Source organism: Malaya genurostris, chromosome 2 (assembly GCF_030247185.1).
Source record: "Malaya genurostris strain Urasoe2022 chromosome 2, Malgen_1.1, whole genome shotgun sequence".
Classification (NCBI taxonomy): domain Eukaryota; kingdom Metazoa; phylum Arthropoda; class Insecta; order Diptera; family Culicidae; genus Malaya; species Malaya genurostris.
The window spans coordinates 95,352,377-95,374,499 of NC_080571.1; the positions used below are offsets into that span (position 1 = coordinate 95,352,377).

At 39.4% G+C, this 22,123-nt stretch overlaps 3 protein-coding genes across 6 annotated transcripts; 2 read left to right on the forward strand and 1 right to left on the reverse strand.

Annotated features, from left to right (window-relative positions):
• Positions 1 to 3,868: 3,868 nt before the first annotated feature.
• On the forward strand, positions 3,869 to 6,291 carry LOC131431923 (neprilysin-2-like). Its single transcript, XM_058597883.1, has 5 exons — positions 3,869 to 4,003; positions 4,064 to 4,309; positions 4,377 to 4,591; positions 4,665 to 5,634; positions 5,702 to 6,291. Exons 2-5 carry the CDS (start codon positions 4,084 to 4,086, stop codon positions 6,289 to 6,291), a joined length of 2,001 nt encoding a protein of 666 aa, XP_058453866.1. The 5' UTR covers positions 3,869 to 4,003; positions 4,064 to 4,083.
• Positions 6,292 to 8,771: 2,480 nt separating this feature from the next.
• LOC131430805 (ATPase family AAA domain-containing protein 3A homolog) lies at positions 8,772 to 11,401 on the reverse strand. Of its 2 annotated transcripts, XR_009229565.1 has the most exons (5): positions 11,013 to 11,401; positions 9,644 to 10,943; positions 9,381 to 9,579; positions 9,167 to 9,323; positions 8,772 to 9,106 (listed from the first exon to the last, which is right to left on the reverse strand). XR_009229565.1 is itself a non-coding variant. In XM_058596017.1 (4 exons), the coding sequence occupies exons 1-4, from the start codon at positions 11,221 to 11,223 to the stop codon at positions 9,246 to 9,248; spliced, it is 1,788 nt and encodes a 595-aa protein (XP_058452000.1). In that variant the 5' UTR covers positions 11,224 to 11,401; the 3' UTR covers positions 8,772 to 9,245. The 2 variants fall into 2 exon arrangements, 1 of the variants encoding a protein (XP_058452000.1); XM_058596017.1 differs by having other exon boundaries at positions 8,772 to 9,323.
• Positions 11,402 to 14,828: 3,427 nt separating this feature from the next.
• Positions 14,829 to 18,525, forward strand: LOC131429836 (calponin homology domain-containing protein DDB_G0272472-like). 3 transcript variants are annotated; one of them, XR_009229461.1, is made up of 5 exons: positions 14,829 to 15,253; positions 15,313 to 15,641; positions 15,698 to 17,024; positions 17,125 to 17,260; positions 17,317 to 18,525. XR_009229461.1 is itself a non-coding variant. In XM_058594233.1 (5 exons), exons 1-5 carry the CDS (start codon positions 15,064 to 15,066, stop codon positions 17,178 to 17,180), a joined length of 1,677 nt encoding a protein of 558 aa, XP_058450216.1. In that variant the 5' UTR covers positions 14,830 to 15,063; the 3' UTR covers positions 17,181 to 18,525. The 3 variants fall into 3 exon arrangements, 2 of the variants coding, with proteins under 2 accessions (XP_058450215.1, XP_058450216.1); XM_058594233.1 differs by having other exon boundaries at positions 14,830 to 15,253; positions 15,698 to 15,958; positions 16,184 to 17,024; positions 17,125 to 18,525; XM_058594232.1 differs by having other exon boundaries at positions 17,125 to 18,525.
• Positions 18,526 to 22,123: the final 3,598 nt, after the last annotated feature.

A 22,123-nucleotide genomic window follows, 5' to 3' on the forward strand; every position in this document is an offset into this window, starting at 1 on the left:
AAAACTATCAATGCTCAAATTTAGTGCTCTCCCTATCTCTTTCTCGTCTACAGCTCTACCGCACTCTTCTTTACGTTGCTGGAAGTATGGCCTGTGTAAACGATGCTTCGGAGCATGCACCTGCCTTGAACTGACTGAGTTGCTGGAAGCTACCCAAAAACGTCACATCAACGTCAGAACACACCAACGAAGCATCCCAATCCAGAATAATCTCTTCATTGCTACAAGCTGAAAAACATGAAGATTCATCGAACGCAAAATGTGTCTAAAAGATGTATGCCACAAACCAATGATGTATTCAAATTTCAATTCAATACTGTGTAGGTCCCACCCTCCCTATGTCCCCTTACTAACTGGGGAGTATGCCGCCCCGTAATACGGCATCCCTTTCTCTCCCCCTAACAACAAGACAATCGGCCACGTTAAGCTAAAGCAAATGAGCCTAATAAAAATCTTATTTGAAAAAAAAAAAAAGTAATCTAAGATAAAAAACATTAGACGACGCGTTGAAATTAAAATATTCGGCAAATTCATTGAATCGTAGGCAAACGGATCTGAATGGTTCATTTTGACCATATAGTGTGTTACGAGTTTCCAATAGCAGAAAAGGTCGTTGTCGAAGAGGCCTCTCAGGAGTATACAAATTTATGCCGTTTTTCATTGAAAAACACTGGTGGCGTGGATTGCTCTGGTTTTGCACTTTCGAGCAGAAGTGCAATTTTTTGACGGTGTTTTATTGTCATTTCTGCTCGAAAAAGCAAAACCAGAGCAATCCACGCCACCAGTGTTTTTCAATGAAAAACGCCATTAGTCGCTCGAGTAAAGCAGGGCAGTCTACACTACCCAAAAGCAGTTTCGCAGCAAATGATGCTTGAGCATATGCTCTTCTCAATTCCAAAGGTTCAAGATTTAGTAAACGGCAACGGTCCTCGTATGGCGGTAGCCGCGTTGGATCAGACCAAGGTAAAAACCGCAATGCGTATCTCACGAATTTTTGTTGAATTGCCTCAATCCTAATAATCCAATTAGAGTGGAACGGGCACCATACAATCGCATTAGAATCGAGCAATGACCGAACCAGCGAGCAATATAGGGATGTCAAACATAACGGATCACGAAATCTTAAAGATGAAGTCCAGTTGTCGGTTTGCTTTACGAATGATGTTGTCATAGTGTAGTTTAAAAGTAACTTCACGATCCAGAATCACGCCAAGATCTTTAATGTGCTCTGTTCGGGCGAGGGAGCGTCCTAAGATTTTGTAATCGAAAGCAACTGGAGCTTTTTTACGGTGGAAGGAAATAATCCTGCATTTTTCGACACTTAAGTCCAGAAGGTTGTTAGAGCACCAATTTTGGAATACACTCTGCATTTTTTGTAATTCGATGCAGTCCGAAAGGCACTAGATGATTTGAAAAATTTTTGTATCGTCTGCGTAAAATAATCGACAATCCAGTGGCAAAAGCAGAGACACATCGTTTATGTAGATCGAGAACAGCAGCGGGCCGAGTATGCTACCTTGTGGAACTCCAGAAAGGTTCGAAAATTCATCCGACATAACTGAGCCAATTAAAACTCGCACACAGCGTTGCGATAAATAGGATCTGAACCAACAAACTGCACGAGTAGAAACGCCAAGTAACTCCAATTTCTTTAGAAGGATTCCATGATCTACCCGGTCGAATGCCGCCTTAAGATCGATGTAAGCCGCATTAATCTGCAACCCGCAGTCCAAATTCCGTAAACAGTTTGAAGTTAACTGCATGAGATTTGTCAAGTAGGACATTTTGCCGCACCCACAGTATTCTCCTGACATTGTACCTTCTGATTACTGGTTGTTCCGAAGGTTGCAGCACGATCTGGCAGTCCATCGATTTACATTTTTCGCAGAAATTGAAAAATGACTTAAAACTTGGATAATCTCGAAAGACGAAATATTTTTTCGAGATGGATTTCTTAAATTACCTGTGGGGTGGGAAAAAGTAATATCTAGTGACGGACGATATTTCGATGAATCTTTAGATTCTTTTATTTTGAAATAAATGCATTTTTGACCCAAAAAACAGACCGAATTAATTAGTACTCCAAATAGGAGAAACCTGACATTTAATTTTATTTTATTAATCATCAATCAAACGGAATGCATTTATTAGTCATGAGTTTTTCTTATCAGTGGGCAACTAAACAAACCGATTCCGGCTATCCTGGTTTCCAGTCTCCGGTTCCCGAATCACCGGAAATAGTGGTCATATATACCAAAATAGATCTCACGCACTTTTCTCAGCGATGGTTTGACTGATTTCCACAAACTTAGATTCAAATAAAAAGTCTTATGGTCCTATACGGAATTCCTGAATTTCATTCGGATCCGACTTCCGGTTCAGAGGTTATATGGTAAAGTGTGTTCAATATTGTACACCGTCACTTAAAACGGCGAAACAAAAAACGTTAAAAAAATTCTAAACTGGTCTCAAAACCGCTGTTCCCAATCTTAGGGTCAAACGAAAGGTCTTATGGTCCTAGCAAAAATTACTGCATATTTTCGGATACAACATTGATATCATCATTTAGAGTGCGATGCAAAAATGTATAAAATCTTTAAAATTGGAATAAAAACTAATAGAGTTTGTACGTCATGTTGGTTGGTGGCCGTACGAACCGACTTCGATTATACTGGTTCTCGAGATCCGGTGCTGGAAGTACCTACAATAGTGAACCCACTTCGTTTTCTTAAGGATGACCTTCGCGAGCAAAGCACTGTTTCATTTTCGATGTTATACTAATTAATTCACAAACAATCCTTGGTTTCTTAAAAAATTGAAGAGAAAAAAATTGAATAGAATACCATACTATTATACATGAGAAAGGCATCATTACACCGCTAGCTGGAATAAAATAGGTTTTTTTGTATACAAAAAAAAAGTAGAATTCGTGCAAACTGGAGAAATTTTCCGAGGTCCGCTCCTCAACGCTCAAGTAGGACATTTTGCCGCACCCACAGTATTCTCCTGACATTGTACCTTCTGATTACTGGTTGTTCCGAAGGTTGCAGCACGATCTGGCAGTCCATCGGTTTACTTTTTTCGCAGAAATTGAAAAATGACTTAAAACTTGGATAATCTCGAAAGACGAAATATTTTTTCGAGATGGATTTCTTAAATACCTGTGGGGTGGGAAAAAGTAGTATCTAGTGACGGACGATATTTCGATGAATCTTTGAATTTTTTTATTTTGAAATAAATGCATTTTTGATCCAAAAAACAGACCGAATTAATTAGTACTCCAAATAGGAGAAACCTGAAATTTAATTTTATTTTATTAATTATCAACCAAACGGAATGCATTTATAAGTCATTAGTTTTTCTTTTTTGAAAACTAACAACACCGACAAATATTCAAGCAAAAACTCATGATAACAAAGAGGTGTCATCTCACAGGCAAAGGCTGGTGGATTCAGCACGTCGTTTTTCTTCCGAAGCTACACAAATTTATTTTTGCAAGGCTTTTTGAATTAACACGGATTGTTGTTTTTCAATGTTTATTTTGAACAATGTGTAAACACAGAAATGGATGTATTACTTAAGATTTGATAATATACTTAGTGTTCACAAAACATATAAGAATATATGATTCACATGTAAAAAATTATGGATGCAACAAAAGATCATTGTAGCATCCCAGAACTCGATCAATTTCTGCTGTTGATAACATAAAATTCATTAGAGTCTCTAAAATTCAATTCGAAATGATTGAACATTGATGCAAGAATATTCAAATGCGAAACGATAGAAAACGTTGTTTTTTAATAAGCATCCGAAATACTGACAAGATATCACTCGATCAATGTTCTTGTTCTTTGGATATATTCTCTTACAGCTCGAAGCGCTCCTCCAAAAACGCCTCAAGCCCTAACCAGTTTCTATGTTGACCGAGACCCTTTGTGGAACTCTCATGAGATCAGAAGTTCCGAACAAATATGTCTCACTAAAGGATGCATCAATTCAGGTGATATAAATACTTATTTTTTTTAATATAGTGTAAACTTAATTTTAAATTTTATTGCAGCTTCGAAGGCACTTAATCAGATGGATTTAAATATTGAACCATGTGATGATTTTTACAACTTCGCCTGTGGTCAGTTCATACGTAAAACATCTATTCCAGATGATAAAGTTTCTATCAATACTTTTTCGGTGATCAGAGATCGTTTGAAAGAGCAACTTTATACGATAGTAAGCGAAAATGTTGCAGAAAATGAGCCAGAACCATTCAAGCTATCCAAACACTTGTTTAGAATCTGTATGAACAAAAGTGAGCTTTACGCATATTAACTTTAAGGAAATCTTTGCATATCGTTTAAATTTTGAATTTCTTTTAGCTCTAATTCAGAGGAACGGATTCCAACCACTATTGACAGCCTTGGACAATTTAGGCGGATGGCCAGTGTTAAGAGGCAGTAAATGGGACATCAACTCTTCCTGGTCATGGGCTAAATCGGTTGGTGACTTCCGACGGTATGGTTACAGCACTGACTACTTCATAAGTCTTTCGGTAGGATCAGATTTGCAAAATTCAAATCGTCGAATTATCACAGTGAGAATCTTGAACCCTTTATATGAAAAACCTTCTACAATTTTTTTTTTCCTTTTTTCGAACTCATTCCCAGATAGATCAAGCTTCTCTGGGCGCTAATCGTGAATATCTAATCAAGGGAATAAAGCATCCAATAGTATCTGCTTACTACAGGTACATGGTTAATACGGCCGTATTGCTCGGGGCCAATAAAAAACGAGCCCAACAGGATCTGTTGCAATCATTGAACTTCGAAATTGCTCTGGCCAAAATTTCAATACCAAAGGAAATGCGGAGAAACATTACTGGTCTACATAACCCGATGACAGTGAAAGAATTTCAGCAAAGATATCCCTATACTGATTGGGTCGAATATTTCAACATAATTTTCAAGGATACTGGCATATACATTGACGAAAATGAAATAATCAACGTTAACGTACCAACATTCATGGTCGGCTTAGGATTATTGTTTAAAAACACATCGAAAAGAACACTTGCAAACTATGCGATGTGGCGAGTTAGTGGATTTTCTTCGTTCTTCCTCAATGACAGGCTTCGAAAACAACAGTTACGATATACTACTGTAGTTAGTGGGAAACAACAACATGAGCCTCGTTGGAAGGAGTGCGTAGATATTGTTGCTGAAAGTCTATCGATTTCCGTTGGTGCATTGTACATCAGGAAATATTTCCATATAGATTCCAAACATACCGCTTTAGACATGGTAAACAACATTAAGTCAGCGTTTGTGGATATCTTGATGAGTGTTGACTGGATGGATGAAATAACACGACAATCGGCACTGGACAAAGTCGGATCGATGGTTGCCCACATAGGATATCCGGATGAACTCATGGACGATGCAATTATTTCTGAATATTATCATGGTCTCCAGTTCAAATTGGGTGAGAGCTATTTAGACACCATTCTGCATTTGAACAAGTTCAAGACTACGAAGGCGTTCCAGAGACTTCATCAAATAATTGACAAAACTGACTGGATCAGACACTCCAGACCAGCAGTTGTCAATGCTTTCTACTCGTCAAGCGAAAACAGTATTCGTAAGTAGAAAAACAATTTTTTAACAACATGCGTAGAAAATAGTATGCACAAGGTGATTCATTCCAGGATTTCCAGCCGGCATACTTCAGGGACACTTCTTCTCATACGATCGTCCGAAGTATTTAAACTACGGAGCGATTGGATTCGTCATAGGACATGAAATTACGCATGGTTTTGATGACAAAGGTCGCCAATTCAACAAAAATGGTAATTTGTTCGATTGGTGGCAGTCCAGTACTAAGAAGGCATATCTGGAGAAGGCTCAATGTATAAACGAACAATATGGTAACTACACGGAACCGAACGTTAGACTGAGCCTCAACGGCGTCAACACCCTCGGTGAAAACATTGCAGACAACGGCGGACTCAAGGAGGCATACTATGCCTATCAGAAATGGGTTGAATGGAATGGACCCGAACCACAGTTACCCGGGCTCGATTTCACGCCCCAGCAAATGTTTTGGATATCGGCAGCGCAGACCTGGTGCTCCGTGTATCGTCCGGAAACAATGAGCAAAAGAATAACCACGGGAGTTCACTCACCTGGAAGATTCCGCGTTATCGGTCCAATGAGTAATATGGTTGAGTTTGCAAGGGATTTTAACTGCCCTGCTGGAACACCTATGAATCCAGTGAAGAAATGTAAAGTTTGGTGATTAATCTGAACAAATTCAATTTGGAATAAAAAAAATTTGCTGCTAGTTCAATGCAAAATGCATTTTTTATTATAAATTTATAAGTCATCTCAGTTACTTAATTAGGCTACATAAAGAAAATACGAACTTTTGAGTTTACTCCAGCCATTAGGGCATGTGCAGGCTTCTCTGCAATCGATTTAGCTGCTTTTGTCCGTTAATTTGGAAATTTTTCTATACTTGTGTACCTGCAATCCCGGTCAGTTAGGTAGACTGTTGTTTCGCCTCTTTTGGTACAACATGGACTTCATTCGCTTTATACCATTCCAAAACATCTTAGGCGTAGTGAGAAGATGCCACTTCCTCAAACATTCGTGCTACAACTTGTCAGCCCGATTTCAGCCATCACATCATGTTAAGTACAGTTTCCACCTTGAACCACTTTAGACATTCGTTTAGACGACCGCTTTTTCCTGTTTTTGCCTTTCTTATATTGAAAGGCAATACAATTACTGTGAAAAACCTCAAATGTTTTTTTAAACATGTTTTAATTCACCTAGTGGTGGTGCTATAATGCCTTTCTCATATACCTCATGTTTTCATATATAAGGGATTCTTCAAAAGACCTTTCTTTGAATATTAAATAAGAACAAGAAATTTTATTTGGGCATACATTATCATAACCTTTTCAGTTTTTAAAAGTTTTGTCTTAAGTCAATAAGAATTCTGCATTTTTTTTGTATTTTCGCTCTAAATGATGGTTTAAAATTTTAAACATATCTCACCAACTTGTTCCGGAACCGGAAATCATATCCAAACAAAAGTCAAAAGTCTATTTTTATAGACCGCTTTCATTTGAGTTTAAGCTTGTGAAAATCGACTCAGCTGTCTCTGAGAGAATAAAGAGAGTTCCGTTTTTGAGTTTCCGACCACTATTTTCGGTGCTTCTGAAACCGGGAGTTTGGAACCATTATAGGTGAATTCGTTTGGCCAGCAACTAATATAACCTATGATTTGAAACAATTTGCGAATTTGAGTTTGCGAAGGTCTATCTGGCTGTTTCGGAGAAATTGGAGTGATTTCCGGTTTGGAGCACACGACCACTTTTCCGGTACTTACCAAAGCAACGTAAAAGTACACGCGGAACTTTTGAGAACTTGAAAGCACAGATCAAGTTCCGCGTGAACTTTCAAGCTGCTTAAGAAAACACGAGGCAATTTTTGACAGTTCGAAGTACAGAACAAGTTCCGCGTGAACTTTCTTGCTGCTTAAGAGTACGCGTGGTACTTTTGGCAACTTGAAAGTACAGAACAAGTTCCGCGTGAACTTTTTCGCTGCATAGAAGCTGAACAATGCTTTTTAAAAGCAGCTTAGAAGTTCGTTCTGCTGCGTCGCGCAAACTTTTAAGTGTGGATAATTACTTTAAAAATGGGCTGCTTAAAATGTTATTGATGAATTTTGACAACTGCTTAAGCCAAATCAGTCCCTTTTATTCGAACTTTTGGTTAGTTGGGTACGGAACCAGGAACGATGATCCGTTATACTCAAAATCAACGTATTTGGTCATCAGCTAACCGTTCCTGCCTAATTAAAGAATTGCACGGCTATTTGAATGTATTTGGTTTGATTTTTCCGTGTCATGTATAAAGACACGCTCCTGAAAATAATTTTTTTATACTTATCAGCTTGTATAATTCCGGAACCGGTAGTCGCACCCGAATGAAGTTCGGTAGAGTTATATGGAATCGTAAGACCTTTCATTTGAAGTTTGTGAAAATTGGATCGAGTGCATTTTTTTAGTTCGCTTTGCTTATTTTACCCCATAACTCCGGAACCAGAAGTCGGATCCAAATAAAATTCAATAGCAATTTTTGAAACTCTAAGACCTTCATTTTTCTGAACATTCCACCCCGTTACATCCGAGCCGGAAGTTAGATCCGGGTAAAGTGCAATAGCAAACTATTGGACCAAGAAACCTTTGATTTGAATCTAAACTGATGATGCCAATTGTTTCGTTTGGCCATGAATAATATGATATGATGATGCCATGAATGTAATAATTTACATTCTGTAATTCGATTGAGTGATGATTGTGTATGGAAAACTCAAATTCGATCGAGATACAGAATGCAAAAGTCGTATTCGATTCAAATAATCCGATCCGACAAAGAATCGGGGTGAATACTTTGAATACAAAACATTTTGCCTCGATTATTTTCGATGCATAAACGACATTTTAAGCTTGCGCACTCATAAATATTTTACACTAAACTTGGCGTGAATAATAAAAATAACACAGCCACCTGCCGCATTCTTGCAAAACAAATAGTATTACGCGTGCGAAATGCTAGTTTCTCATTTTGTTTGCTCATAGGTAGCTACAGGCAGGTTGAGAAATGACAGCTTAAAACATCACAATTATTTCGGTACTACTAGGAAAAGGGAATGCACTTCACAAAACAAAGACAATCAGTTGATTAACATTTTTTTTTATTTTCGACCTTATACATGAACCATTGTTTGTAGTGGTAGTTGACTGTTCATACTCCCTAATCGATATTATATAATACACATAATATACATTCAGAAGCGAACACGTAATCAACGTTTGAACACATTCGTTTTGAAAAAAATGCAGATGATTCTAAATGCATTCCACGATGTTCTGGTCAGTTACAATCACGGTTCTCCCGTTCGAAGAAGTTTAATATAAATTTCGCTGAGCGGAACGGGTGAACTGAACGCTACTGTTGACATTCTACAAACCCATATGCTATTAAATCGTTCCAATCGAGCATCACATGCTGATAACAAAAGGCATCATAGTTTTGAACGACTGAAAACAATAACAATTTCAGATCAAAAAAACAAAACCCTTCTATCTCAGCATTGAGACCTGCTCATTGAATTTAAAAAAAAATAATTCCTTATAACAAACTTTTTCCGGTATTGGTATCTAAAAAACTTCATTGCGATTAAGATTCGATTACGAAGCCTTTACCACCTGTTATCGATTTGTGGTCCTGTTTCTCCTGTTCCGAAAGCCATGCCATCTAATAGAAAAAAAATTTGGTAAAAAAACGTACCACTGTATCAAATTTATTCCAAACCTTCTGTTTATGTTGGCGAACCGCTGCCTCACAACGATCCAACACCATTTTTTCCGTGAGAATACCATTTTCAGATGCATAGCATGCCGCCTGCCATGAAACACCTAGCTTCGAAATTTCTCGTCCGGACATTCCCTCGCACATGTTTGCCATTCTACTACAGACCGTGGTATAGTCCCATTGCTCTACTTTGAAGCGTCTAAAACAGTTGCAGAATTAATTTATACTTATATATATAGTCCGATTTTTCTAAAACTACTAACTTTTTTCCTTCAGCAGCAGGTTCCAGAACGAACTTGTCAAAATAAAGCCGAATCAATCGCTCTCGTTCGTCTAGTCCTGGGAGCGTAAACTCTACCATCTCATCCAATCGATCGTTGATAGCATAATCAAACTGTTCTGGCGTGTTTGACGCTAGAACCAACATGAAGCGAGGGTTTTGTTCGCCAGTTCTGTACAAGAATGCATTCAGTGCTGATCGCATGTCTTCAGAAATTCTTTCCGACGATCGTTTCCGCAAAAATGCATCGGCTTCGTCAATGAACAACAACAGACCACGCCGACTAGTGTTAGCCCAATCAAACACTTTGTGGATTGCTGTCACCGCGTCTCTTCCCATCGGACCAACGTCACCACCAGTCATAATAGCGTAGTCCAGCCCAGAATGGGAAGCTAGCTTCTTAGCGAACATTGTTTTACCAGTTCCTGGCGGTCCATACATTAGAATATTTCTATGAAATCCCCTATTATGTTTGGTATTTTTTGTGGCAATTGCGATGTCTCGCAAACGTTCTTCCAACTTGGGCTGTAGCACAACTCCTTGTAGTGCATCAGTCGGTTTGGCCTTAAATCGCTTGAGTGTTGTAACTGGATGGCGTATTGCTTCCAGAGGTGAGAATCTAGAAGTTTCGTTCACAAGCAATGGTTTTCCAATTCTTGCCTCTAAATAACGAGCGGCCACACCCGTGGCACCCTTCGCAGAATAGATACCCAAAGCCAACAATGACAGACCCCCTACAGTTGTTGCCACTTTACCCCAATCAGTTAGCAAAGCAGTTGCGCCTTGACCTAACACAGATCCAGCTGTCTTTATACCTTCCATCACTGTAATGCGATTTTCCTCGGCCTTTAATCTTATCTGTTCTAATGTTAAATCACGATTTTCCCGATCAACCTTCGCTTTGGCTCGTAACTCAGCCTCGAGTAATTTCATTTTGTTCTTCTCGCGTAGCTCCATTTCATGTTCAATTGTTTTCCTACGCATTGCTTCTTGTTTGGCTACGCTTTCCTCTTGCTTGCGTATATTTTCCTCCTGCACACGTTGTTGCTGTGCAAGTTGTTCTTCATAACGCTTCCTGGCTAGCTGATCTTGATACTGCGCCCGTTGTTGCTGTTGTTTGGTTTCTTCAGATAGAGTTTTGCGTCGTTCTTCGTGATCAACTCGTTTCTGTTCAACTTTGGATGACTCGATATGTGCCTCATATTCCTTTACTTTGGCCATATATTCTTGCTGTCGCGTAGACTCCTGAAGCTTCGATAATTCTAGCGCTTCACGTGCATGTTCTAAAATAAACGATTTCCATTCCGCAATTTAAAAACATGTTACGCAACTCAGTATTAAACTTCACTCACTTGATCGCTCCAATGTTCTGGCAGCTTCCGCAGCTCGCTCCAGTGCGGAAGAATCGAACCGATATGCTTCCATAGCTTTACGTTCGGCCTTGGTCAGATTCTGATCCCCAGCAGCTTGTCCGGTAGAGCCCGGCTCTGGTGGAGCACCACCATCAGCACCCTGTGGAGGCACCTGCGGTACTTGGCTCTTATACCCAAACAACCAGGACATTTTGAATTACTTTTGAAAATACGTGAAGCTTTAAAATCGGCTTTTAAATTGCTTTAAACGGCAGGTTATAAGATGATGAAATAACCCGTAATCAAATCCAAGTATTATTCCGGTTGCGAATGAAGATAGATAATGCACAGAATGCACACACGAGGAGAGCTGACATGAAATATGTCAAACATGGCACTACTCGACTGACTTACAAATTTCGAGCAGTTACACTGATAACAATCACGATGTAGAATTAACACTGGTGACGAGATAGTGACGTTTTTTCTGTGTTTGTAATTTTCTCATGAAATTAGAGCAGTGAACAATTTTGCGGTTTATTTAAACTTTTGGTTGAAATCTGACACTTTAGTGGTTATTTTGGGTCGAGTAGTTAAATTTAACTAAAACTGCTACCCATTTCAAAATTTGACGGACGGAAATAATTTCAACCAATGAAATAACCAATGATCTGTAAAAAATAACCAAATGCTCTCGAGCAGGGGTATTTTTGACAACCAACGTCGCCAGGTCATTTTTATAAAAATCTGTATTCGGCACAAAAATCAATCGGTATCATATCGGTATCCGAAAACCTACTACATAAGTACCAGGAAAATGTAACCGGGGCTCAGTTAAGTGAGCAAAAAAGGGCAGATTACGATCATTTCTCAAGTCTATCCAATCAAAAAGCAAAATCGGTATTTATCTGGATGATTCGTGAATTATCGGTATTTTATAAAACATATCTGTATTGCGGTACAGAGGTCAAAAATCGGTAGAAATACCGAGAAATCGGTATACCTGGCAACGCTGTTGACAACATCAAATTAACCTCAACAAACGATTCCGAATGAATTCCGCCTACAACCGGTTGATTCGGAAATCTGTCGGAATTGAGTGAGAAGATTTGGATTGAATTGTCAACTCGTTTTCTTCTTATTATTTCCCGTTTTTTTTATTTTCGTGCAGATTTTCAGTTTGTTTCTAAATAATATATTTATATAACTGATATATTTAAATTTAAATCTTCAAGTTTATTGAATATACAGAATTATTAAATAACCAGTTCTTTTAGAATTCCACCATAAATTGTTGAAATTCGCTGGAAATGAACCAAAAGGTACCAAAAGTCGGATGTCTGCTCTCTGTGCTTTTATTAATGACACTTTTAATGGTCGTGTAAGCAAATACAAATAATAATACCCCTAAGTCCCATACAAACGAACCGCCAATGTTTGGTTCACAGCCTGAACAAGTAAGCCTAGCAAATTAGTCCCTTTCATTGCGATTGTTTGAAAATGTGGAAGGAGATCGTTTCTGGCAACGCTTTATGATAGTTGCTACGGTGCAAAATAAACTTGTTTGTTTATGTTTATCGTTGCTGTATACCATCTCGGCGTTTAAGAAATCGAAATATTTTTATTACAAACCACCAGCGAACAAACTATGCGAAAAATGGGCCAATAAATCAATTGATGGCTGTATACAACAAGCATTCAGAAGCAGTCGATTTCACTATGTCAAAAAACAAACTAAAGCAATATTTCAGTTCTATTCGGTAAGCCAATTATTATTATTTAACTCATAATAAATTATACATCTATTTAGAATCTATTTAGAATAGTTTACAAATTTAAGACGATTATTGTAATTATCCTTATGGTCTACTTTTGATTGACGACAAATAAATATACAAATAAATAAATTAAACTGCAACAATCAGTCTAAATATCACTGGTACTAGCACAAAAGATGAAAAATGAACACAAACACCCACGAATCTACAAATATCAATACAGCTAGTATATTCATGGTGGCTCAACCATTATAGATTATTGTTTAACTTACATTTCGCTTGTGATCTTGATCATCTGTTATTCGCATCGATTCAACCTCATCGAGCCCACAAACCAGAGAAATATTATTTAAGTTGGCCGTTAAATGACAATTGTTTTTATAACCAGAATAATTATACAATGATGCTTTGTATTAATTAACGTCTTTGTCCTTAAAATCTCGTGCTTCACTCGAAACATTATTAATATTAACCATAAAAATAATAGAAACCTGATAGACTGATGAAGAATGTAGGTAGCATTCGAAATACGTATCTGTAATGTGACGTCTTTTATACATGTTTTTTTTAGTGTTGTTGTGATACATGCTGAATGTGAAGTGAAGTGATATACTTAGTAGAATTCAATGGTAATTTTTTTTTATTCTATCATAAATATTTTACTAAACACTGAGATCCTGTTAATTAATTAAAATGTTATTGATTGTCTTTCAGGATTATAAATTTAATGATAAAAATAAACTATTGCGCAAATACGTTGATATTACAAAACTAATAACAGAGATAACTATGTATTCAATATACCGAAATATACATAGTAAAAAAAACACTTGATATTAATATTTCACATAATAAGTTAAGATTTTCCTCGGTAGCCGTTTGCCCAGATCAACCAATATAACCAATTAATAATTTTAATAAATAATTTAAATAATAAAGCGGAAATAATACAGAATCAAGACGCGCGTGAAATCTGTTGACCTTTATTTGGTGATTTAACATGATTTTATAACAACTGTTTAGATTGTGTCAATGCAATGAATCAACTATTTTGTCTAAATCCTATTTACTCGTTTATTTTGTATCACGTAATTTCATTTACAAATAATAGGGAAGTTTTTATTCTTTACGCGATAGTATTGCAAATTTTTTTTCAGTTTCCACAAATAAGAGCTGTGAATCAAGACTTCCCAGGACTTCAATATACTATATTGTTGAAACGTTCACTCGGGAAGATAGTGAGTTTAGGGGTGCATCCGAGCATCTTGAAAGAGGAACATACTGAGTCGCGCGCGAATAATACCAATACTGAAATTTTTACTAACAAATATCCTTCTCCCGTGACACTTGTGGAGTGCACAGTAGTATATACGGCCTCTAATAACAACAAGTGGTGGACATCCCTTCCCATTTCTTAGACGATCTACATTCGGGCCTGGCCGACGCCGGTACTGATCAATGAATTCTGGAATTATCAGAAGATGTACATTGAAGGATGATTTACCAGTTTTAAATCTGTGATTGTCTTTAATCCACCAGACAATTTATTTCGCTCGATATAAAAATGATGTAAACTTCAGTACAACAGACAGTGAAGGGGTTAAAACAACTGTCCAACTCCTGGGCAGAGCTGCCAGGTAAAATTTTCACGTTTGCATACTAGAAATTCTCCAAAGTAAGTGTTAAATTTTATAAGTATGACGAGAAAAACCAAACAAGAATCCCGATGCATTTTTAAAAGTCTGTAAATTGGACGACTGTATATAAAAGTTTCAGTTTGTAAAAAGTCTGAAAAATTACAGAGTCTGCTTACAAAATAAATCGACAAATTTACATGCAAATCTGCAACCTGGCACATGTGATTCTGACTCTAATTATTTCGCTATTCTGCGGCGATTCCGTCACATTCTATGCCACGCTGTAAACCACAATATTTTTTGTAATGATTTTTCTGCGTGCTCCCAACATAATCTTTTTGGATGAAGTTTAAGTAATTTTAGGCAGCGTGTATTTCGTGTCCAGTAAGGTGAAAAAGAAGACGAAGTAGTGCAGGATTTGTGTTGACGTTAGCCGATGTGTTTCACACACCTTGGTATCGACTAGAAGAAACGATTAAATCATTGGTGCATTAATACGTAAAAAGTTTGTTATTTATTATATCGCAGAATATTTTATTAGTATAATCTTATAAAGTATTAATACATTGATTACTATCAACAATCGCATTGGAAAGATCGACGTAGTGGAAAAAAATTCTTACGACAAGAACCTAAATGAAAATGACTGCACCGCGACTAGTCGCTAGGGCTAGTCGCAGCAGATTCTTCATCGGACTTGGATTGTTGGTTCTCATGGTTGGGTTTGTGGCTATCTTCCATAGTTCCCAGCAACAGTTGGATGAACTACGTCAGTTAGGGCTACGCTGCGAACAGCAACAAGAAGCAATTTCTGCAAAGATGCAAGGTAATAATACTTAACGTAATAATACTTGTAACGTAGGTTAACATTTACCTTTATCGTAGCTGTTGTTGACCAGAAACTAAGGCTTGAAAATTCGCTCGCATCGGAACGAATGATCAATGAACAAAATCGGGTCGAATTGCATCAAAAAGCAAAAGATGAGAAAGAACAACACAGTAAATCTACAATGGAAGCTAACATCCGGTACGCTTCGTTACAACAACATTACAATTTGATGAAAAGTCAGCTGGATGACTTAACCGAAGAGTGTTCTAAAACTAAGAAGAAACAATTGGAGGAGGTCAATTCCCTGCGATTGCAAGTTAGTGAACTTCAGGGTAAAGTTGCTCTCCATCAGAAAGAATCCACTAGCAATGTCGAACATCTTAAGGTAACGTTTTGTATTTGTTCGTGAGGAAAATATGAGAAGGAATATTTTATTTTCAGGCTCAACTGAGGCAAGTAAAACTTGAAAAGTCAACTTTGGAAACCAATTTTAATCAACAGATGGCATACAAGGATAAGACAATTGAAAAATTGAAAGAACACAATGAAAAAATGGAAAAAGAGAACTCACAGTACATCGAGTTATGCAAAATCCCCCCGGAAAAGATGCCTCACCATTTCAAAGCTAGTGAAGTATTCGGAGAACTTCCACCAGGTATTCCGAACACTGGGCCTCTGCGAAATTTTGCCGAACAAATTTCTGTGAGTGAAGATTTGTATAAAATTCCTGTAGTATTGCGCAATCGTACTAACAATTCAGGTGTTTCACATAGTGGTCTTGCTCCGGTGTTTGCAGCCATCGAACAAGACCAAGAATCCCGAGGTGTTATCGCTAAACCTTTCGAAACTAATGAGAACCCGAAAAAGCCTAGTCCGGCTGCTGCTGTCATTGATGGTGGAGTTATTAATTCTGTGGAAAATTTTCAGATCATTCCCAAACCAATGCCGGTGGTTTCCAACGTAGAACCTGATGCCAAAAAGCAAAGCCCTCAGGCAAACAATGTCCTCCAAGAGCCTGTGCTGGTTAAAACATCAACGTCAATATCGTCTATAAATAAGAAAACGTCAGAGAAGAGTAGTAATCTTCAGGTTCCTATTCTAGCTGCTCCGACTGTAGGTTTTCCAGATGGTAACAAATCTACCAGTACTACAACACCTAACAATATCTTGGCGAAGAAAACTCGATCGAAAGCCCTTCCCGTTGGTGTGGTTCCTTTTCCCGAAAACATGGAAGATTTGATGAAGCCCGACGAAAATAATAGCGAAAATGCTATCAACAATCGTTACTTAAACGTAGCATCACTCCAGACAGCAAATGGTTATGGTGAAAAACGATCGCGAAATGACAAGGATTTAAATTTCATAAACGGAAACGTCGATATCGAAAACGGAGCGCATGAGGTCAATGACAATGACTTTAATCTGGGAGGCGGAGTAAACAACAACCAACTGCACCAACCCAATGTGAAGGATGCGAACCCGAACGGCGAAAATGTGAATGCTGCCGAGGAGGACACCAACCTGTACGACCAGAAGTTGTTTGCAAATCCATTGATTCAGCAACAGGCGCAGCACGGAGATTACAACGATCTGCATCACCATATGAGCGGTAAGAGGGAGGGTGTTGTAGGGAAGGTAGGCATTGGCGAGAAACTGATAAACGAGATTGTGCGAGATCATGGTAAAGAGGGTGACAACTATCCCAACGAAATGGAAGAGGATTTGCACCTTGATGGCCCTCAGGAAGCAGAAGAGGACGGAGGTGATGGTGAGTAGTGAAACGAACACTCGTTTGAAGTTTTTCGATTTGGCAGTGCTTATCTAATACCGCAATATTTCTGGCAATCTCTCTCTCTCCCTCACAACAGTTGGCGACTATGATGATCCAGCCGCAATGAAACAAGGACATGCGGAGCGCAACTAATATGTTATCTTCCAAACTGATGGGTGCTGGAAAATAATCCAGAATTAAACTAACAGATGGCAACTTAACAGCAGTTCAAGGTAAGCGTGACAGTTAAAACCACAGTTTTGATGAAAGTAGATATGATTACTTACAGCCAAAACAGAAATATTTTTATTGCGGACTACTTTACCTAATGTGAAAGTATGATTCCAAAATCGACAAAATATTAGCCAATATTACCTGTCAAACTGTATAAAGTGACACTAGCATTAGTTTTGAATTTGTTATTCTTTCAACTCCCCGTACTACTAAGTAATGAATTGGGCGTAAGAAACTTTGGAACTGGCATTTCCAAACAAAGTGATGTTTCAACCGTAACGCGCACGATGTATAAAAATTTTTGCTTAACAAGCGTAAAACTCGAATAACAGGGTGATTTTTTGGTTATTATACAAGTAAAATCTTTGATTTCGAATCAATCTTGTAGTACTACTTACTAAGTTTAAGGAAATGGTCCAAGAAAGAAGATTGCATTAATCATAGAATGCGCAGAGATCAGTAAGAATTTAGCATTAGGAGGAAAAATCAGTGCTTGTCGATATTACTAGCGGAGCAGTAAGTACGAATGTTACACTGTAAAATTAAATAAAACTTGATCTATGCGAAAAGCTTCCAACGGTACGGTTAAATTCAAAAGTTGTACAATTTTCGCATTAAAACTTAGTTCACTATTCGAGAAAAGATATTATTTAGTAAGGTGCATGTGTTTATGACAACTATTATTTCACATATTGGTAGTAACTATGTTTTCCGACTGTTTACTTCAATTAGTTTGTCGTTATAGCTTTTTAATCTTTATACACGAGAAAATAATCGTCCTCCTAGATCTCTATTTATCTTGTAACTTGCTCAAAAGTGATTATTTAGGAACCGCCTTGGATGGCAGCAATATTATTTTCACACACTTATTCATTCACGATGTAACTTTTAGTAACGATAAGAGATGTATTTTTACAGATATAAGACTAATTAGCATACGTTTTCTTGAATCGTTCCTTTTTTGTTTGCCATATGTCAGTCCTTGTTTTGAAACATTTGTGTGTAAGATTGAGATGTTATTACGACACATTTGAAACATAAGAAGTACTAAAACACTATAGCATATGAATCCACCAGGCAATTATGCCACTAAATTCGTCATTTTGTTTTGATAATGTCTCACACAAATCATCTACGATCATGTCAAAGGCATTCATTTCAAATGTATGACAATTTCTGAACGAAATCTTATTCCTAAACAACAACAACAACGTCGCAGATTATTTTCAAGCGAACTCAATAAAACTTTTATTTTTTATTAAAACTCTACGGTGTTAAAAAATGTAACTACTGGAAAATACTGAGAACCACAAAGCGCTCGGCATGTTTGCGGTATCTTGTTCCGCTTGTTTCTGAAAAGAAAATATGAGAAAGATTTTGATCATTGCACGATCTTCGTCTTCGATTCACACCTCGTAAAGCCGTCTGGTTGGTTTGAAATATATGAATATTTATTGAAAATAACAAAGCTCATAGTGACGCGGTATTATCGACTACTACGACACTCCACCCTAATCCGTGACGCCAATCAGCTCACAGGACTTTTTTTGTTTCTGTGTTGACATCACCTTCTTTAGTCCATCAGCTGGCTGCTCTGTTGTTGGTACATCTCAGATTAATTATTCCATCATGGACAAAATGCTTATGTGTTTAGTCCTTGGATTGTATGATCCGTTATTCACGATGCTGATTGCAGATTGGTTGTTGCAGTTTATCACCACCGGACGCTCCTCGAACAGCTGCGATTATAGACTGTTCCACCGCATAGCTTCTTGAATTGTCCGAGACAAAACCATGTACTCCGACTCACAGAGTTAGCTGCTATTCAGTACACCCGTGAGATCATTGAAACCTGACACAAAGACTATTACTTCATTGCCACGGACAGTCTAAGTTCAACAGAGGCCCTTCGGGCGATGAAGCCAGGCAAAGCATCCCCCATATTTCCTGGGGAAAATACGGGAACACGTGAGAGCTTTATCTTACTTACCTTACCTTACAGCTATAGGCCTGGGGTGTCCTTTGCTGTATCAAGAATACGTCTCCACATAACTCGGTCCATGGCTGCTCGTCGCCAGCCACTCAAGGCACGGATGCTTCTGAGATCACCCTCCACTTGATCGATCCACCTTGCTCGCGGCGCTCCTCTTCTTCTTGTACCAGTCGGATTAGATTCAAGAACCATTTTCACTGGGCTGTCGTCCGACATCCTTATGACATGCCCAGCCCATCGTAGACGTCCGATTTTAGCTGTCCGTACGATAGGTGGTTCTCCTAGCAGCTGTTGCAATTCCCGATTCATATGCCGTCTCCACGTTCCGTCTTCCATCTGCATTCCGCCATAGATGGTCCTCAGTACCTTTCTTTCGAAAATGCTGAGGGCGCGTTGGTCCTCTGCCAACATAGTCCAGGTCTTGTGGCCATAGAGAACAACCGGTCTAATGAGCGTTTTGTAGATGGTCAATTTCGTGCGGTGGCGTACTTTTCTCGATCGAAGGGTTTTTCTGAGTCCAAAGTACGCACGATTCCCTGCCAAAATACGTCTCTGTATTTCTCTGCTGGTGTCATTGACGACGGTCACCAGTGAGTCCAAATACACAAACTCGTCAACCACATCGATATCGTCACCGTCTATCAATATTCGTAGTGGAAGGCATAGTGTTTAATCTCTAGAGCCTCTTCCTCTCATGTATTTTGTTTTCGATGCATTTATGGCCAGTCCGATACGCCTAGCTTCAGCTTTCAGTCCGATGTAGGTTTCCGTCATCTTCTCAAGGTTACGTGTTACAATATCAATATCGTCAGCGAAGCCAAAAAGTTGTACGGACTTTCGGAAGATCGTGCCACTCGTGTCGATCCTCGCTCTTCGAATCACACCTTCCAGGGCAATATTGAACAAGATACAAGAAAGTCCATCACCTTGACGTAACCCTCTCCGAGATTCGAAGGGACTCGAGAGCGTCCCAGATATTCGGACGAAGCACATCACTCTATCCATCGTTGCTTTGACCAATCGCATCAGTTTATCCGGGAAACCGTATTCGTGCATGGTCTGCCATAGCTATTCTCGATCGATTGTGTCGTATGCCGCTTTGAAGTCAATGAATAGATGATGCGTGGGTACGTTGTATTCACGACACTTCTGGAGTACTTGTCGTATCGCGAGTATGTGATCCGTAGTGGCGCGGGCTCCAGTAAATCCCGCTTGGTACTGCCCTACGAATTCCTTAGCTATTGGTGATAGACGACGGCAAAGGATTTGGGAGAGTACCTTGTAGGCGGCGTTGAGCAATGTGATTGCGCGGTAATTGCAACAATCTAGCTTATCGCCCTTTTTGTAGACGGGACATACAACTCCATCCATCCATTCCTGCGGTAGAATCTCCTCTTCCCAAATCTTAGAAATTATCCAGTGCAGCGCTCTAGCCAGTGCCTCTCCTCCATGTTTGAGCAGCTCGCCTGGTAACTGGTCATTGCCCGCGGCTTTGTTGTTCCTCAGCTTGCCGATCTCCTCACTTATCTCCGACAGATCAGGTGCTGGGAATCTGTCGTCGGCTGAGCGTGCACCCAGATTGATTCCACTGGTATCTCTGCACATTTCGGCCTGTGGCGTGAAGCCTCTACGTGAGCGGTTCACCTTCTCATAGAATTTCCGTGTATCATTGCGCGGTACAGCTGTTCCATCGCTTCGCGATCTTTGTCTTCCTGGTGGCGCTTCTTCTCCCGGAAAACCGTGTTTTGTCTGTTCCGTACCTGTCTATATCGTTCCTCGTTCGATCTGCGGTGTTGCAGCATCCTCGCCCTTGCTGCATTCTTCTCTTCGACCAACTGCTGACATTTGCCGTCAAACCAGTCATTTCCTCGACTCGATAACCTCGTACCTAGTACGGTTGAAGCAGTGCTACTCACGGCGGATCTTATATTCCTCCAGCCGTCTTCAAGGGTCGCCGCGCCAAGCTGCTCTTCCGTTGGTAGCACTAGCTCCAGTTGTTGCGCGTATTCCTCTGCAGTACGAACGCTACGTAGCTGCTCGAGATTGAATCCCGGCGTTTCTGTGCGACGAGTGTTGTGCACCGTCTATAGTTTTGAGCGCATACAAATTGCAACAAGGTAGTGGTCGGAATCAATGTTGGCACTGCGGTAGGTGCGGAAATTGATGACGTCGGAGAAGATTGGCCCGTCGATGAGAACGTGGTCGATTTGATTTTCCGTATGTTGATCAGGTGATCTCCAGGTGGCTTTGTGAATATCTTTGCGGGGGAAGAAGGTGCTTCAAACTACCATTCCTCGGGCGGCTGCAAAGTGCAGGCTCTCCAGCCCGATCACTAGCCTGTACATTGCCTCCAGGCCTACCTGAGCATTCATTTCGCCGATGACGAGTTTTACATCGCGCCGTGGACAGCTGTCGTAGGTTCGTTCCAGCTGCGCGTAGAATGCTTCCTTCTCGTCATCGGGTCTCGTCTCATGTGAGCAGTGCACGTTGGTGATGCTGTAATTGAAGAAACGGCCCTTGATCTTCAATACGCCCATTCTATTGCTGATTGGCTGCCACCCAACCACGCGCTGGCGCATCTTGCCCAACACTACAAATCCCGTTCCTAGAACACTGGTTGTCCCACAGCTCTGGTAGAAGGTAGCCGCTCGATTCCCACTTTTCCACACCTTCTGTCCCGTCCAACAAAGTTCTTGGAATACTACGACATCGAAGCCGCGGATTTGAAGCTCATCATGCAGCATTCGATCGTATCCTGGGAAGCCAAGTGATTTGCAGTTCCATGTGCCAAGCTTCCAATCATAGTCCTTATTTCGTCGCGTAGGTCTTTGCCGATTATTCCGAGTCGTATTTATATTCTGATTATTCG

Coding starts and splice junctions, on each gene's coding strand:
- LOC131429836 (XM_058594232.1), top strand. CDS start 15,064: ATGAAAATGACTGCACCGCGACTAGTCGCTAGGGCTAGTCGCAGCAGA. Junction 15,254..15,312: donor AATTTCTGCAAAGATGCAAG/GTAATAATACTT, acceptor CCTTTATCGTAG/CTGTTGTTGACCAGAAACTA. Junction 15,642..15,697: donor GCAATGTCGAACATCTTAAG/GTAACGTTTTGT, acceptor TTTTATTTTCAG/GCTCAACTGAGGCAAGTAAA.
- LOC131430805 (XM_058596017.1), bottom strand. CDS start 11,223: ATGTCCTGGTTGTTTGGGTATAAGAGCCAAGTACCGCAGGTGCCTCCA. Junction 10,944..11,012: donor CAGAACATTGGAGCGATCAA/GTGAGTGAAGTT, acceptor CGTTTATTTTAG/AACATGCACGTGAAGCGCTA. Junction 9,324..9,380: donor TTCGCCAACATAAACAGAAG/GTTTGGAATAAA, acceptor TTTTTCTATTAG/ATGGCATGGCTTTCGGAACA.
- LOC131431923 (XM_058597883.1), top strand. CDS start 4,084: ATGGATTTAAATATTGAACCATGTGATGATTTTTACAACTTCGCCTGT. Junction 4,592..4,664: donor CAAATCGTCGAATTATCACA/GTGAGAATCTTG, acceptor ACTCATTCCCAG/ATAGATCAAGCTTCTCTGGG. Junction 5,635..5,701: donor GTCAAGCGAAAACAGTATTC/GTAAGTAGAAAA, acceptor GATTCATTCCAG/GATTTCCAGCCGGCATACTT.